The 13,975-nt window shown below is 33.1% G+C and overlaps 1 protein-coding gene and 1 long non-coding RNA gene across 2 annotated transcripts; one reads left to right on the top strand and one right to left on the bottom strand.

The window, feature by feature from the left end:
- Positions 1-794: 794 nt before the first annotated feature.
- LOC121222361 (uncharacterized) lies at positions 795-1,917 on the bottom strand. The gene has a single exon (XM_041102984.1). It carries the CDS (start codon positions 1,629-1,631, stop codon positions 897-899), a length of 735 nt encoding a protein of 244 aa, XP_040958918.1. The 5' UTR covers positions 1,632-1,917; the 3' UTR covers positions 795-896.
- Positions 1,918-3,711: 1,794 nt separating this feature from the next.
- On the top strand, positions 3,712-4,829 carry LOC121222360 (uncharacterized). Its single transcript, XR_005919595.1, has 2 exons — positions 3,712-4,266; positions 4,553-4,829. It is a non-coding gene; the product is annotated as an uncharacterized lncRNA (long non-coding RNA).
- The last annotated feature ends 9,146 nt before the right edge of the window (positions 4,830-13,975 follow it).

The following is a 13,975-nucleotide window of genomic DNA, read 5'->3' as shown; positions in this document are numbered from 1 at the left end:
AAGGTTTCTGAAGTGTACTCCTTGCCATTATCAGATCTTAAAATCTGAATCATGCATCCACTTTCATTCTCAATTCTAGCTTTGAATTTCTAGAACACACTAGCAACTTCTGATTTTTGCTTCAACAAAAAAATCCAACACATTCTTGTTAGATCATCGATAAAGGCTATGTAATAGAGGTTACCATTTAATGAAGGCGTTCTCTGAGGGCCACAAAGATTAGTATGAACAAGCTGTAACTTCTTCGATGCTCTCTAGGCTTGTTTAGGAAAGGGTTGTCTATGTTGTTTCCCAAATTTGCAAGCTCGACAATGAGGTAGATTATCATCAATGTCTGTAAGTCCTTCCACCAGCTTCTTCGACTGCATTTGAAGCAATCCCCGATGGTGAAAGTGCCCAAGTCTCTTGTGCCAAGTCTCAGTAGCACTAACTCTGGATTTAAAAGCCACTTGCTCATTTTCCATTGGATTAAGAGCAAAAATTTTTCCCTTCATTTTGACATTGAACAAGTCTCTGCCATTAGCATCTCTGATTAAGCACTGCTTATTCTCAAATAGCACTTTATAGCCTTTATCCAGTAACTGACCAACACTTAAGAGATTTTGATCAATTTTAGGTACGAACAAAACATCTGAAATGAATTTTGTACCTTCATAGCTTGTAATAGCTATTGTGCCTTTTCCCCTGACTTCCAAGTACTCACCATTTCCAATCTTGACTCTTTTGACTTCAGTGTTTCTCAATTCCTTGAAGAGCTCCTTGTCATACGTCATGTGATTTGTGCACCCACTATCAATCAACCAACTCTCACTTGATTCTCTGCCTGAGAAACAAGTAACCACGAACAATTGATCTTCTTCTTCTTGATCAGCTACCTGTGCATCTACTTCTTGCACCTAGCCTTTGACCTTGCAAATCACCGCTTCATGTCCAAGTTGGTTGCATTTGGAGCATTTGGCGTCAGGTCTTTTCCAACATTTGAATGGTGGATGACCTTTCTTCTCACAATGGTGACAAGGTGGGTAGGATTTCTTGACACCTCCTCTTTTGCTCTTCTGATAATTGCCTGATGAATTTTCTCCACTCGTCGACTGGTTCTTAAAATTTTTCTTCTTTTTATACCTGTTGTTGTCTTGATGCTTGGCAGGTAAGGCCCCTTCTATCACTCCCTCTTGCCTCATGGATGTTCTTTGCTCTTGTGCTTGTAAAGCATTCAAGAGCTCAACAAGAGAGATCTTTGACAGGTCCTTGGTGTTCTCCAGAGTAGTAATGGTGGCTTCAAACTTCTCTGGAACAGTGACCAGCAGCTTTTCTACGATTATAGAGTCGTTCAACTCAGAACCAAGCAATCTCACCTTGTTGGCAATGCTGAGAAGTCTGTCAGAATATTCTTTCACTGACTCAGACTCCTTCATCTTCTGCAACTCGAAATCCCTGATTAGATTAAGAACTTTCATTCCACGAATCCTCTCATCTCCTTCATATTCAGCCTTGAGGTAATCCCAGATTTCCTTTGCTGATTTCAGAGACATTATTCGTGTGAAAATCATTTGAGACACAGCTGCAAATAAGCAAGCTTTTGCCTTTGATTTCCTTGTCTTCTTTTCCTTTTGTGCTTTAATCTGTGCCATAGTAGGATTTGTTGGAAGAGGTGGGACCTTGTAATCCTCTTCTACAGGTTCCTAAAGATCTAAAGCCTCTAGGTAAGTGTATGCATGCGAACTGCCCACATCTGGTAATTGTCTCCATCGAAGACTGGTGGTGCAGCAACTGAAAAACTGGACCCTCCTTCCATTTTAACACGCAAATAACCTCACAAATCCCTCAAGAAAATAGCTCTGATACCAATTTGTTGGTGTTTAGAACTCGAACTTTGATGGTTGATCGAGAGATTTGAAGCAGAAAGAAGAGACGGGAAGTTTTAAGTAGAAAAATAATTGAAGACTGGAATATGTTAATTGATTTGCACCTCAACTATTTAAATACAAAAGTTCAAGCTAAAAATAGAAAAAAAGTTCTAAAAATCTGCTAAAAATTTGGTAACAAAATAGCAAACAAATCAAAAATCTAATCTCCTAAAGTCAAGGAGAATTATTCAAACTTAGTAACAGAAAAAATTAAATGGCAGCAATCTTAAACATATAATCTCAACAATTATTTAATGCAATGATCTCAATTAGTGGCATTTCAAAACCCTGGTGAAGGCAGGCAACTACTGAAAGATATATAATTTCCGTGTTGTATGTATTGTTGTTTTAAAGTATAAACATTCCAGTAGGTACAAGAATGTAAAAAAAAAAGCTCTTACATGTACTGTGGCTGATTAGTCACATGGCACCACCATGTATGGTTCTTTTCTTTACCTTTTCAGTGGATGATGTGGTGCCATCAATCATATCAGTAAATGGATGGGTGGCTCCATTCATCATTAATTCGATTCCTCCATTTGATTGCTTTTCAGGTATGCTACGAGGATCATGTCTCCTTCAGTTTATTTGGATAAAATTTTGGCGGACGGGACGGGAGCTCCAAAAATGAAAAAGCACAGGCTTATAGTGGGCAGGGTTTGCCAAACAAAATCGGAAAAGATAGATTCTAAAGATGAGAAGATGAGCAGAATTGATGCTGCATGAATTGAAGAATAACTGTGGAAAGAAAGCAGCCTTAAAGTTAACTCCTGTATGATTGCATCAATGCCCACAAGTTTTTATTATTCCCTTTTAAAAGCACAAGTAAAAAATGGGATGCATCGGGCATTTCTCCTGAAGCAAGCAACAAAGCTAATTCCTTTCATGCATTGCCATGCCATGCAAACACGATGTTCCTTTCTTGTCATTGAATCTTCCACCTCTATTTTTTCAGCTAGAGCCATTTCTTGTTATTAAACCTCCTTTGATTGTGTGCGTGTGAATGAGTACATTTTATAAGAAGAAATTTTCCCTATGGATACAACAAAAAAACATGTTCTCTTACAGTTAATTAAGTTAGAAAAAAAAAGGGGGGTCCATTTTGGAAGCAAAGTGTGAGCAACATTAGGCAATGTTGTCTGAGCCACAAGTATAGCAAACCTTATTATCCATTTCAAGGTGGACGAACAAACATTCTTTTTCTTGCATCACTATGGAACTCACAGGATGCTGTTTTAATGGATGGTTTCAGACAAGGCACATCTAGAAAGCAACTTGAGTTTTTCCCTATACCTTCTTGCATGCTGAGCCATCTGGTATTTGGGTCAACATATGATAATTATAATAGAATTATTACCCAAAAATTTTCACATCTTTCGAGATCCCATATTGTAATAAATGTCAACATTTTCATCTTTCTTTCTGATAACATGTTAATTTACATAATTTTTTGTGTTTAATTTGGTTAATTTTTTAATTTATCCCTGCTGAATTAGTGATTTTATATTTTAATCTTGTCAGGGATGCAATTAGGATGCTAAGAGTAAAAAGAGAGCAAAAAAGGACCAAATTGAAACACAATCAATAAAGTGAGACCGAATCAAAAATGTGGAAAATGTCAAGGACTCATCAGATTCTTTTGACTTTGTAAAAGCCAAAAATAGAAAAAAAAATCTAATTTTAATTTTAATTTAATTTTAATTTTATGTTGAAGTGATTAAAGCTAAAATTAGTAAATATCATGTATATAAATAGGGCTTTAATGTGCTTAGGAAAGACACAATTTAATTTTATATCTTTGATTTTCATTTGGAATTTAAGAGAAATTACTCTTTTTCTTCCAATTTGGGCGTGAGCATTCTCTTGCTTCCATTTCCATTTCTTTGTTCTTTCAAAATTCGTTTAATTGTTTTTCAAGTCTTTCCCTTTCCCAATTCCCTCCATTATCATCAAATCACCTTCCATAACCTACAAGCATGATTAAATCCATGCTTCACTAAATTCTAACTTAGTTTTAGGCCGGTATTCTTTCCGGTCGGGAATCGTGAGACACGTATCCATACTAAAAATCCTTCCAATCGGTATTCACTTTTTCCTAAGTATCGGGATTGACAACTCATCCCTTAAAGTTAACTCGATTTCAAGCCAAAAAGTTCACGTTGGGTTGGAGCCTTGTTTGCTGACAGTTGGAGAAACGAGTCGGTCGTGCTGTATTCGGATCTCCGAGAACAAATCAAGGAAAAATGATCGGGTTTAAACGGTCCATACAGTTAAGGCCGTTAGTTCAAGTTGGGTTCTTCAGAGCGCAAGGCTGTCAGAATCTTGAATCGGGAACACGTGTATCTTGGTTAGATAATCGGTAAGGGTTGGTTTGCAGGTCGTACCGAGGCCAGCTACGAGAGGAAGAATTGGTGGTTAGGACGTTCTTAACTACTATAACCAGCTTATTGTTTGGAGGAGAAAATTAATTTTCAAGAATCGATTCAAAAATCCGGAATCCACCGAGTCTAGGGCTAAGGCTTATTATTTTTGATTACAAAACTCGAATTTATTTTCCAATTTATTTAATTATTTATTTACGCTATTTCAATTATTTAGTTTCTAAACATTTCAAAACTCCCCTGATTTATTTGTTTATTTTTTAGTAGGTCTGTTTGGAGTCATGGGCACGACTTTCGACACGACAAAAATTCTGATCACAAGTTAAACGCGGAAGTTGATTATAACATCCAATCCCTGTGGACTCGACCCTACTATTTAGAGTTATTTTGTAGGAATTATTTTTGATGGTTTCGACATCCATCACTTTTCTGCATGTTGGTAACAGAATAAATGAACATATTTGCTGTTCGCAATGCTTATTTTCTTGTTCAGAGACGGAGTTAGAATTTAAGATTGCAATTTTAGATATGGATTCGGATATCCGCAAGTATTGGACGATATTTATTTATTTATTTTTGCATATGGTAATAATCTTTGGATGTTAAAAGTATTATTTGTAGAGAATATAGATAAATATCCATTATTTTTGCTCCTTGTGAGAATCAATCCCCGATTTCCAAGAACATTTAATAAATAAGTGTTTTCCTTATGTTATTACACTAGTGATCAAATGAGGCATAAGATCAAAGAGGTAGATGATGCGTTGAATTGCATTACCAATTTGCTTTTATTCATTCCAATATTTTCTATTTTGTTCGTATTATTGCGTAAATACTTATGCTATAACATGTCCACATCGCATACCACAGCCTAACTAGAAATTCCTTCATTGTAAAAATAAAAGTTATTTTTATTTTTAATAACTTAAGTAATTTTTAAAATTATAATTATGAAATTGATTGTTATGCAATCAATCACTTAATATTATTTTGTATAACATTTTTTTTATCGATAATGTTATTATAATAAAAATTTTAAATATGTTATATAGACTGCATTTTGAATTATTCCTCTATGTAATCATAATTTAAAACGTAAATGTTTAATAATTAATTGTAGATTTAACATACTATGTTCTTAAAAGAATAGAATTTTCTTATAATTTATATTAATATGATTTATGTAAAATTTTAAATATATATAATTATCTTTTATGTATTCATTTACTATTATTTTGATATGCAAAATTTTCTTATAACAAATTTTATTTTAAAAAATAAAATCTAAAAGTGTAAAATGTAATCACTTAATTGTAAGTTAACTTATTATATTTAATTAAAAGCTAAATATACAACAGGTCACTCTAAAATAGTTTATTTATATTTTGGTTATTTATTTATTTTTTGTCAATTTTATCACTCTAATTAAGATTGTTGCTCAATTTGGTCATTGCTGTTAAAAATTCTGTTAATCTACTAACGGATTGCTAACGTGACATTTTCTTTTACTTTTGACTAAAGCTAGGAACCTTTCTATAATTAGTCCAAAACACTTTTTTTGGTTTATTTACAACATAAGACTAAAGCTTATAAATGTTAGTGGAAAGGGAGAGAAAATATATTTCTCTTTTCATCTTTAACAACTGAAAATTTAAGGAGAAGAAGAAAAACTTTTGGCCTCAGGATTTCACATTTAGAGTCTCAATTGGTTAGTACAATTTGGTTTTTTTTTTGTAATTTTTATGTTTTGAAGTCTCGGGAACTTAATTTAGTCGACTCGTGTGTTATTTTTGAAACTTTTAAAGTTTATAAATGTTGCCATTGATGAATGCTTAAAGTTTTGATGTTAAAATGTTAGCTTTTAAGCTTAGAAATGAAAAAGCACAGATTTGTAAAGTGAAAGTTGTTAATTTTGAAAAAAGGGACTAATGTGTAAATATTTCAAAATTGACATAAAATTTCTGAAATTATGATTGATAGAGGGACTTTGAAGGATGAACTTGAAATTGGATTGTAAATCGAAGCTCAAATTTGAAAGATATAGCCATTTCGATTTTAGGGATTACATTAAATAAAATGTAAAACTTTAGGAAACATTTGAAAAATGAAAATGAATTAATATATGATTACAATATGCTATTTTGTGATGTTGAAATTGATAAATTGAAATAAATTATTATATAGATCGAGATTTGAGCTAATTGGTGATGACCGAGGAAATCTTTTTTTTGAAATAATACTCAGATTGGGCTTTATTGAAACTATTAATAAACAAATAAGTCTTAGAAACATAAAATAGAGCAAGCCCAGTATCAAGACTAGGCCAAACGGAAACCAAACAGAAGCATAAATAAAAGGAAACCTAATCACCTAGGAAAAGAAAAAAGGAAACAAAAACTTCAAAACATTAATTCAGCCGCTCCACCTGCCCAATCAGATTCAAAAGCTATTAAACGTCCTGTCTCTTCACCTGTTTTCCTTCTTCAAGACGTTTTGAACCACCCAAGAGCTTTGAAAAGTCACTTTGATATATGCTCTTCACCATTTCCTTCCTTCCATTTCTCCCTTTCCCGTTTCAATCTGGTTCTCTCAGCCTTTCATTTTCTGCTTGAAATTTTGCACCATCAGGGACTCGTCCGACCAGGTAATCCCCTCTGTTTCGTTTATTCGCTTCTGTTGCTAAAATATGTGCTAGGCTATTTGTAGATCTAGGGATATGCTCAAACTTGCATTCTTTAAAATAAAACGAAAGCTGATGGATGTCATGGATAAACGCACTCACCACTGATTTATCTGGGCTTTTTGCTTTGCACTTTTTTATTATTGATAGAGAATCTCCTTCGATAATAACTCTTTCCCACTGTTTGTGAACGCCGATTTGGAGAGCTTTCCGGCACGCCATTGCTTCCGCTCCAAAAGCTGAAGAGACCCTTTGATGAACCTCCGAACAAGATAAGAGAACTAAACCCTCTTTGTCTCTGGATACAACTCTAATAACCGCTTTATTCTGTCCTTTTTCATATGCTGCATCAAAGTTAATTTTGACAAAGTTATCCTCTGGTTTTTTCCATGTTGTAACAATAGATGGAGTTTGTCTACTATTTTGTGCAACCGATTCTAACTCTGAAATGTATCTGTTAACAAATCTTCCTATGTCTTTTCCAGATTTACACCCTTTATTATGCAGTCTGTTATTCCTATCACCCCAGATGGCCCATACAGCAACACAGAAGGTCCGACACTGAAATACCGAGCTCTGTGTAAAAACCCAGATTAACCACTGAATAAATCCCAACTGATTTTCCTGCATATACTTATAAAATGATAACTCTTTCCACACTGAAATTGTAACAGGGCATTCACGAAAAAGGTGATCCATAGATTCAAGTCCAGATCCACACCGAGGACACATTGAAAAGTTTGTTAGTCTTCTAAGAAGCATATTAACACGAGTTGCTAGGAAATTCCAAGAGATCTTCCAAACTGTAATTTTTATTTTTGAAGGAAGATCAAGAAGCCATAGCTTCCTGTAAAAATCCTTATAGTCATCTTGTAAAGCATAAGCTCTAGGATTATTTTCAGTGTTTTGTAATAGTTGATAGGCGCTCCTGACTGTGAACTCACCCGACGCTTCAGCGCTCCATACTTGGAAATCATCGTGTGGTTTTTCAGCCAGCGGAATACTAAGAATCTTCTCGGCAACAACTTCCAGAAGGGTATACTCTATCAACTCTTGTTTCCATGTTCTACTGCTTGATTCAATTAAATCCGCAACTTTACTAACATTCAAATTTGAAGTTAAAACTGGTAATTCATCTCGCGATAAACCTGGAATCCAATAATCATGATTAATCGAGATATTTGTACCTTTACCCACCCTCCAGCATAATCCCTTAGCTAAGACACCCTTAGTAGCCCAAATACTCTTCCATGTATACGAGACATTATTCCCCAAATGGGAATCTAAAAAATCAACATTTGGAAAATACTTTGCTTTTAAAACTTTTGCAACTAAGGAATCTGGGTTATTCAAAATGCGCCACCCTTGTTTAGCAAGAAGGGAGATATTAAATTGAGCCATATTTCTGAAACCCAAACCACCCTCATCTTTAGGACGACATAAATATTTTCACTGACACCAATGGATACCTCTTCTTCTATATGCTTTCTGCCACCAAAACTTAGCAAATATATTTTCAAATTCTCCACAAAGAGTCTTCGGTAGTAAAAAACACGACATAACATAGGCTGGAATAGCCTGTAACACTGATTTGATAAAGACTTCTTTACCTCCTTGGGATAACAGTCTAGTACTCCACCCATCAATCCGAGTAACAATCTTCTCTTTTAACTGCTGAAAAGATTCCTTCTTGCTACGCCCCACCATACTCGGAAGCCCCAAATATCGTTCTAAATTTGTAGAGGTCCTAATCCCCAACTTTGCTGATACTTCTTTCTTCTTCTCATTAGATGTATTCGAACTAAAAAATATTGTAGATTTATTAAAGTTAACACATTGCCCAGAACACTTTCCATATATTTCCAAAATATCCTTTAGTACCCTAGCACCCATCTCTGATGCTTCGCCGAACAAAATACAATCATCGGCAAAAAGCAAGTGTGAAATTTCTAGTCCTCTTCTACTGGCTTTTGCACCTTTTAGTTTTCCGGCCACTGAAGCCATTCTCATCAAAGATGATAACCCCTCACTGCAAATCAGAAAAAGAAAAGGGCTCAAAGGGTCCCCTTGACGCAAACCTCTAGACGGTGAAAAGGTTCTTCCACTTCTTCCATTGATATTGACTGCATAAGATGTTGTAGAAACATAATTCATAACCAACCTAACCCATTCTGATGCAAAACCCATTCTTAACATTACTTTCTTCAGATATCCCCACTCAACCCTATCATAAGCTTTGCTCATATCAACCTTAACCGCCATATATCCCTTTTTCCCTCTGCGCTTCTGACGAAAAGTATGCAAGATCTCATAAGCTAGAAGCACATTATCAGTAATTAACCTTCCTGGAACAAACGCGCTTTGAGTCGTATCAATACATCTTCCAATAACTACTTGAAGTCGGTTGGCAATTGTTTTTGCGACCATTTTGTAGATCACCGAGCATAGACTAATGGGTCTAAAGTTAACAATGCTTGAGGGATTTGGAATTTTTGGGATCAACACAATATCCGTATGATTTAAATTACCGAAAGTAGCACCATTATTTAAGATATCCAAACAGAATTTAGATGTTTCCTTACCTATTAAATGCCAGAATTTCTGAAAGAAAATAGCTGGGAAACCGTCAGGTACTGGAGCTTTTGTAGGTCCCATTCCCTTGAGTGCCGAGTATAACTCGTCTGCTGTAAAAGCTGACAATAAATCCTTATTAATATCTGTTGAAATACTTTCCTCAACTCCTGATAAGAGATATGAGCAGTCCCCATCTTCTTTTGTCGTAAATAGCTCCTGAAAATAGGAGGAAGCTACTTCATTAACCTCACTCTCTTCATTAGCCACTCATCCCTCTTCTTTTTCCAACCTGGATATTGAATTAATACGTCTGCGGTATGTAGCAAACCTATGAAAAAAGGCTGAGTTCTTATCTCTGACTTTAAGCCAATTCGCCCTTGCCCTTTGTTCCCAATAAATTTCGTCTTTGTCAATTTCCATATTCAAATGGATCTTGGTGTCAGTAATTTCTGCCAGCGTATTATCATTCCTTTCTTCTCCCATTAACATATCAAGCTGCTTTGTTAACTTTTTCTTTAAGCCTTCTTTTCCTATTTTAATTGTTCTTGCCCAAACTAATAAATCTGCTTGTAGTTTTCCAAGTTTCTCTTCAAATGTACCTACTCCTGACTCCCAAGAGTTTCTGATGGTAATTTCACACGTCTCTTCCATCAACCACCACGCCTCAAATTTAAACTTTGAATCGCCTTTGTAAAAATTATCTCCATCTGTAGTAATAAGGATTGGACAATGATCCGACATTGTGTGAGAAAGATGGTTAACCCTACCTGCCGGAAAGAGGATCCTCCACTTATCATTTATCACCCCCCTATCAAGTCTTTCTCTAATATTTGTTTCTGGCAAATTTCCCCTTTCCCATGTAAACCATACTCCTGAAAACCCCAAATCCTCCAACTGACAATTTTCTAATGTCTCCCGAAATATTTGCATTCTGTTTTCTTCCCTTGGGGCGCCCCCACATTTCTCAAAAGAAAACATAATCTCATTAAAATCACCACTTACCAGCCAAGGATAGTTCTTATCTTGCCCCAACTTCATCAAAAGTTCCCATGAATTACTCTTATTATGAATATATGGAGATCCATAAAACCCTGTAAATCTCCACTCTTCTTTGACCTTCTCCTCTTTAACCAAAACATCAATATGAGATTTAGAGAAACTACGTAAGCTGACAATCAAGTCTCCTTTCCAAGCTAAACATAAACCTCCTTTTGGGCCTTCAGCCTCAACATCAATTCCATTCATAAAATCACAGCTTCGTCTAACTTTTTCCATCTTTTGCTTATCAACTTTAGTCTCCATTAAGAAGACCACTTGGGGATTGTGCTGCTTTAGAAAATAATGCAGTCTTCTTCCAGCTCGTGGACTCCCCAATCCACGAACATTCCAGCTTACGATTTTCATTGCGTCCGGTCGGCTTGCCCGTTGGCAGCCGCCGATCTCAATAATTCTTGCACCTCTGGAATATCTTGTTTCATTCTTTTAATTCCATCTCTGTCAACACTTTCTCTAAACAGCTTTTAAAAACTGCATCTAAGGACTTCCTCTTCCATGACCGAGGAAATTAATTACTTTTATAAAAAGATAATATTTTAAAATTTAAAAATTATATATTTAAATATTTAAATAATTTATCATAATTTAATATAAAAAAAAAGTTTATTTTAGATATTTATGAGTTAATTTTTTTAAAAAAACTAAAATAGGATTAATTTATTAATTTATTAATTTTAAAAACTTAACGGTAGGAATGCGGGTCTTTTACAAAAATATTACAAAAAATATCAAAATAATATAATTTTTTATATTTGCCAAAATAATACAAAAAAAACAGTTAAAAAAAACAAACTTGAAAGGAGGGCCTGCCACAGGCGGCACCAATGGTGCTTGTGGCATAGGCGGCACCAATTGTTCGTATTTTGGCCATTTGTTCATATTTTTTTAGATTTTATTACTTTTAAAAAATATACTATTTTCCAAATTTATTTTTTTACATTATTTTAGTACATTATGTTTGAAATGTATTCATTTAGTGTGTTTTTTATTTAAATTTTAAAAAAAAAAACTCTTATTTCGGCCCTTTGTACGTATTTTTTCCAGATTTTATTACTTTCAATAAAAATATATTATTTTCATATTTTATTATTTGACATTATTTTAGTACATTATATTTGAAATTTATTAATTTACTATGTTTTTTAAATAAATTTAAAAAAATCTTTATTCCGGCCCTTTGTTCGTATTTTTTCCCAGATTTTATTACTTTCAATAAAAATATATTATTTTCTAATTTTATTATTTTACATTACTTTAGTACATTATGTTTAAAATGTATTCATTTAGTCTATTTTTTAAATAAATTTTAAAAAAATCATTATTTCGACTCTTTGTTCGTATTTTTTCCCAGATTTTATTACTTTCAATAAAAATATATTATTTTCTAATTTTATTATTTTATTTTATTTTAGTACATTATGTTTGAAATGTATTCATTTTGTCTGTTTTTAAAATAAATTTTTAAAAAATCCTTATTTCGGCCCTTTATTTTTTTCTCAAATTTTATTACTTTCAATAAAAATATATTATTTTATAATTTTATTATTTTACATTATTTTAGTACTTTATGTTTGAAATGTATTCATTTAGTGTGTTTTTTAAATAAATTTTTAAAAAAATCCTTATTTCGGCCATTTATTTTTTCCCAAATTTTATTACTTTCAATAAAAATATATTATTTTCTAATTTTATTATTTTACATTATTTTAGTACATTATGTTTGAAATGTATTAATTTACTGTGTTTTTAAATAAATTTAAGAAAAACCATTATTTCGGCCTTTTGTTCGTATTTTCCCCCCGAATTTTATTACTTTTAAAAATATAATATTTTCTAATTTTATTATTTTACAATATTTTAGTAGATTATCTTTGAAATGTATTCATTTAGTGTGTTTTTTAAATAAATTTTTAAAAAAACCTTATTTCGGCCCTTTGTTCGTATTTTTATCAGATTTTATTACTTTCAATAAAAAACACACCAAATGAATACATTTCAAGCATAATGTACTAAAATAATATAAAATAATAAATTAAAAAATAATATATTTTTTTTTAAGTAATAAAATGCAGGAAAAAAATACGAACAAAGGGTTGAAGTACGAATATGTTGGTGCCGCCTCTACCACCGGCACCATTGGTGCCGCCTCTGGCAAGCCCTCTATTCAGCTGTTTTATTTTTTTTTTGTATTATTTTGGTAAATAAACTTTTTATACATTATTTTAGTATTTTTTTGTAATATTTTTTTAAAAGACGCTAGGAATGCATCTTAATCTTCCATGTGGTTAAAAAATAAAATAAGATTAATCCTTTGGATGGAAAAAAGTAAAACAAGAAGAATTAAACTGTAAATGCTGGTTTGCTGATGCAATATCTTTTAGTTTGAGGGTAAAAAGGAAAAAAAATGTCTCCGATGAATTAGCTGGTGCAGGAGGCTGAGATTCTTATCGACGTAGGAGAAAGTGATAGGAAAAAATAAATAAATGACAAAGAACAAAATTAAAATACTCACCCCACCAACACCTTCCTCACAGCTTTTCTAACAAAGGAGTGGATGTGACTACACATGAAAGACACAGATTCTCTTCCTCTAACACTTATTTCTTCTTTTTTGTAATTATAATGGTGCTGTTCCTTGATTTTGCTTGCACAGAAAAAGACGTGACAATGAGGATCCATCCGTTTCACCTCTCAACAGCGGTGGTGGTGAGATTAGATATTATAGTAATATTATAGCGTGAGATAACAAGTAGGCTAAATGCACCGCACCGCATTGCCCATCCAAACCCACCCTAAGCTGATTTTGTTTTTTAATTTATTAAATAGTTCTTTTTAAAAAAATTAAAGGAATAGATTATTTTTGAAGATACAATGTTGGGCATGTTTTTCTCTAACTGTTATTTTTTTAACGGCTTTTTAAACATGAGTAACAGTAAAAGATTTTAAAGGCCAATGGTAATTTTTTGCCCTATAAATATCAGATAATTTTTCATTTTTTTTTCACTTCAATCTAATAAAATGTTGTTTATTTATTATATATTTGAATTAACATGTTGCTTGAATAGATGGAATTATGGGTCGAGTTATGTGGAACTACCAGAGTAGCTCAAAGATATCTGGTTGTTGTTAGATCAACACTTGGAAGCCAAGATTAGTTATTGAATTTTTTCAAACCTATAATAATTACGCAATGATTTGAAATTTAAAATTTTGTACATAACAAAATTGATAATTGTGCACTACAGTTTGAATGGGTGTCATACATCGATCTAGATATTATAGAATGCATCCCGCTCGAATTTTTGGCCATTCGAAATATGTAGGACGCAAATCTGTCATTGATTGTTTACGTGACGGTGAAGATGCACAAATCGGAT

Source organism: Gossypium hirsutum, chromosome D10 (genome assembly GCF_007990345.1).
Source record: "Gossypium hirsutum isolate 1008001.06 chromosome D10, Gossypium_hirsutum_v2.1, whole genome shotgun sequence".
NCBI classification, from domain to species: domain Eukaryota; kingdom Viridiplantae; phylum Streptophyta; class Magnoliopsida; order Malvales; family Malvaceae; genus Gossypium; species Gossypium hirsutum.
The sequence above is the reverse complement of the archived record's forward strand: the minus strand, read 5'-3'. Positions and strand labels throughout refer to the sequence as shown.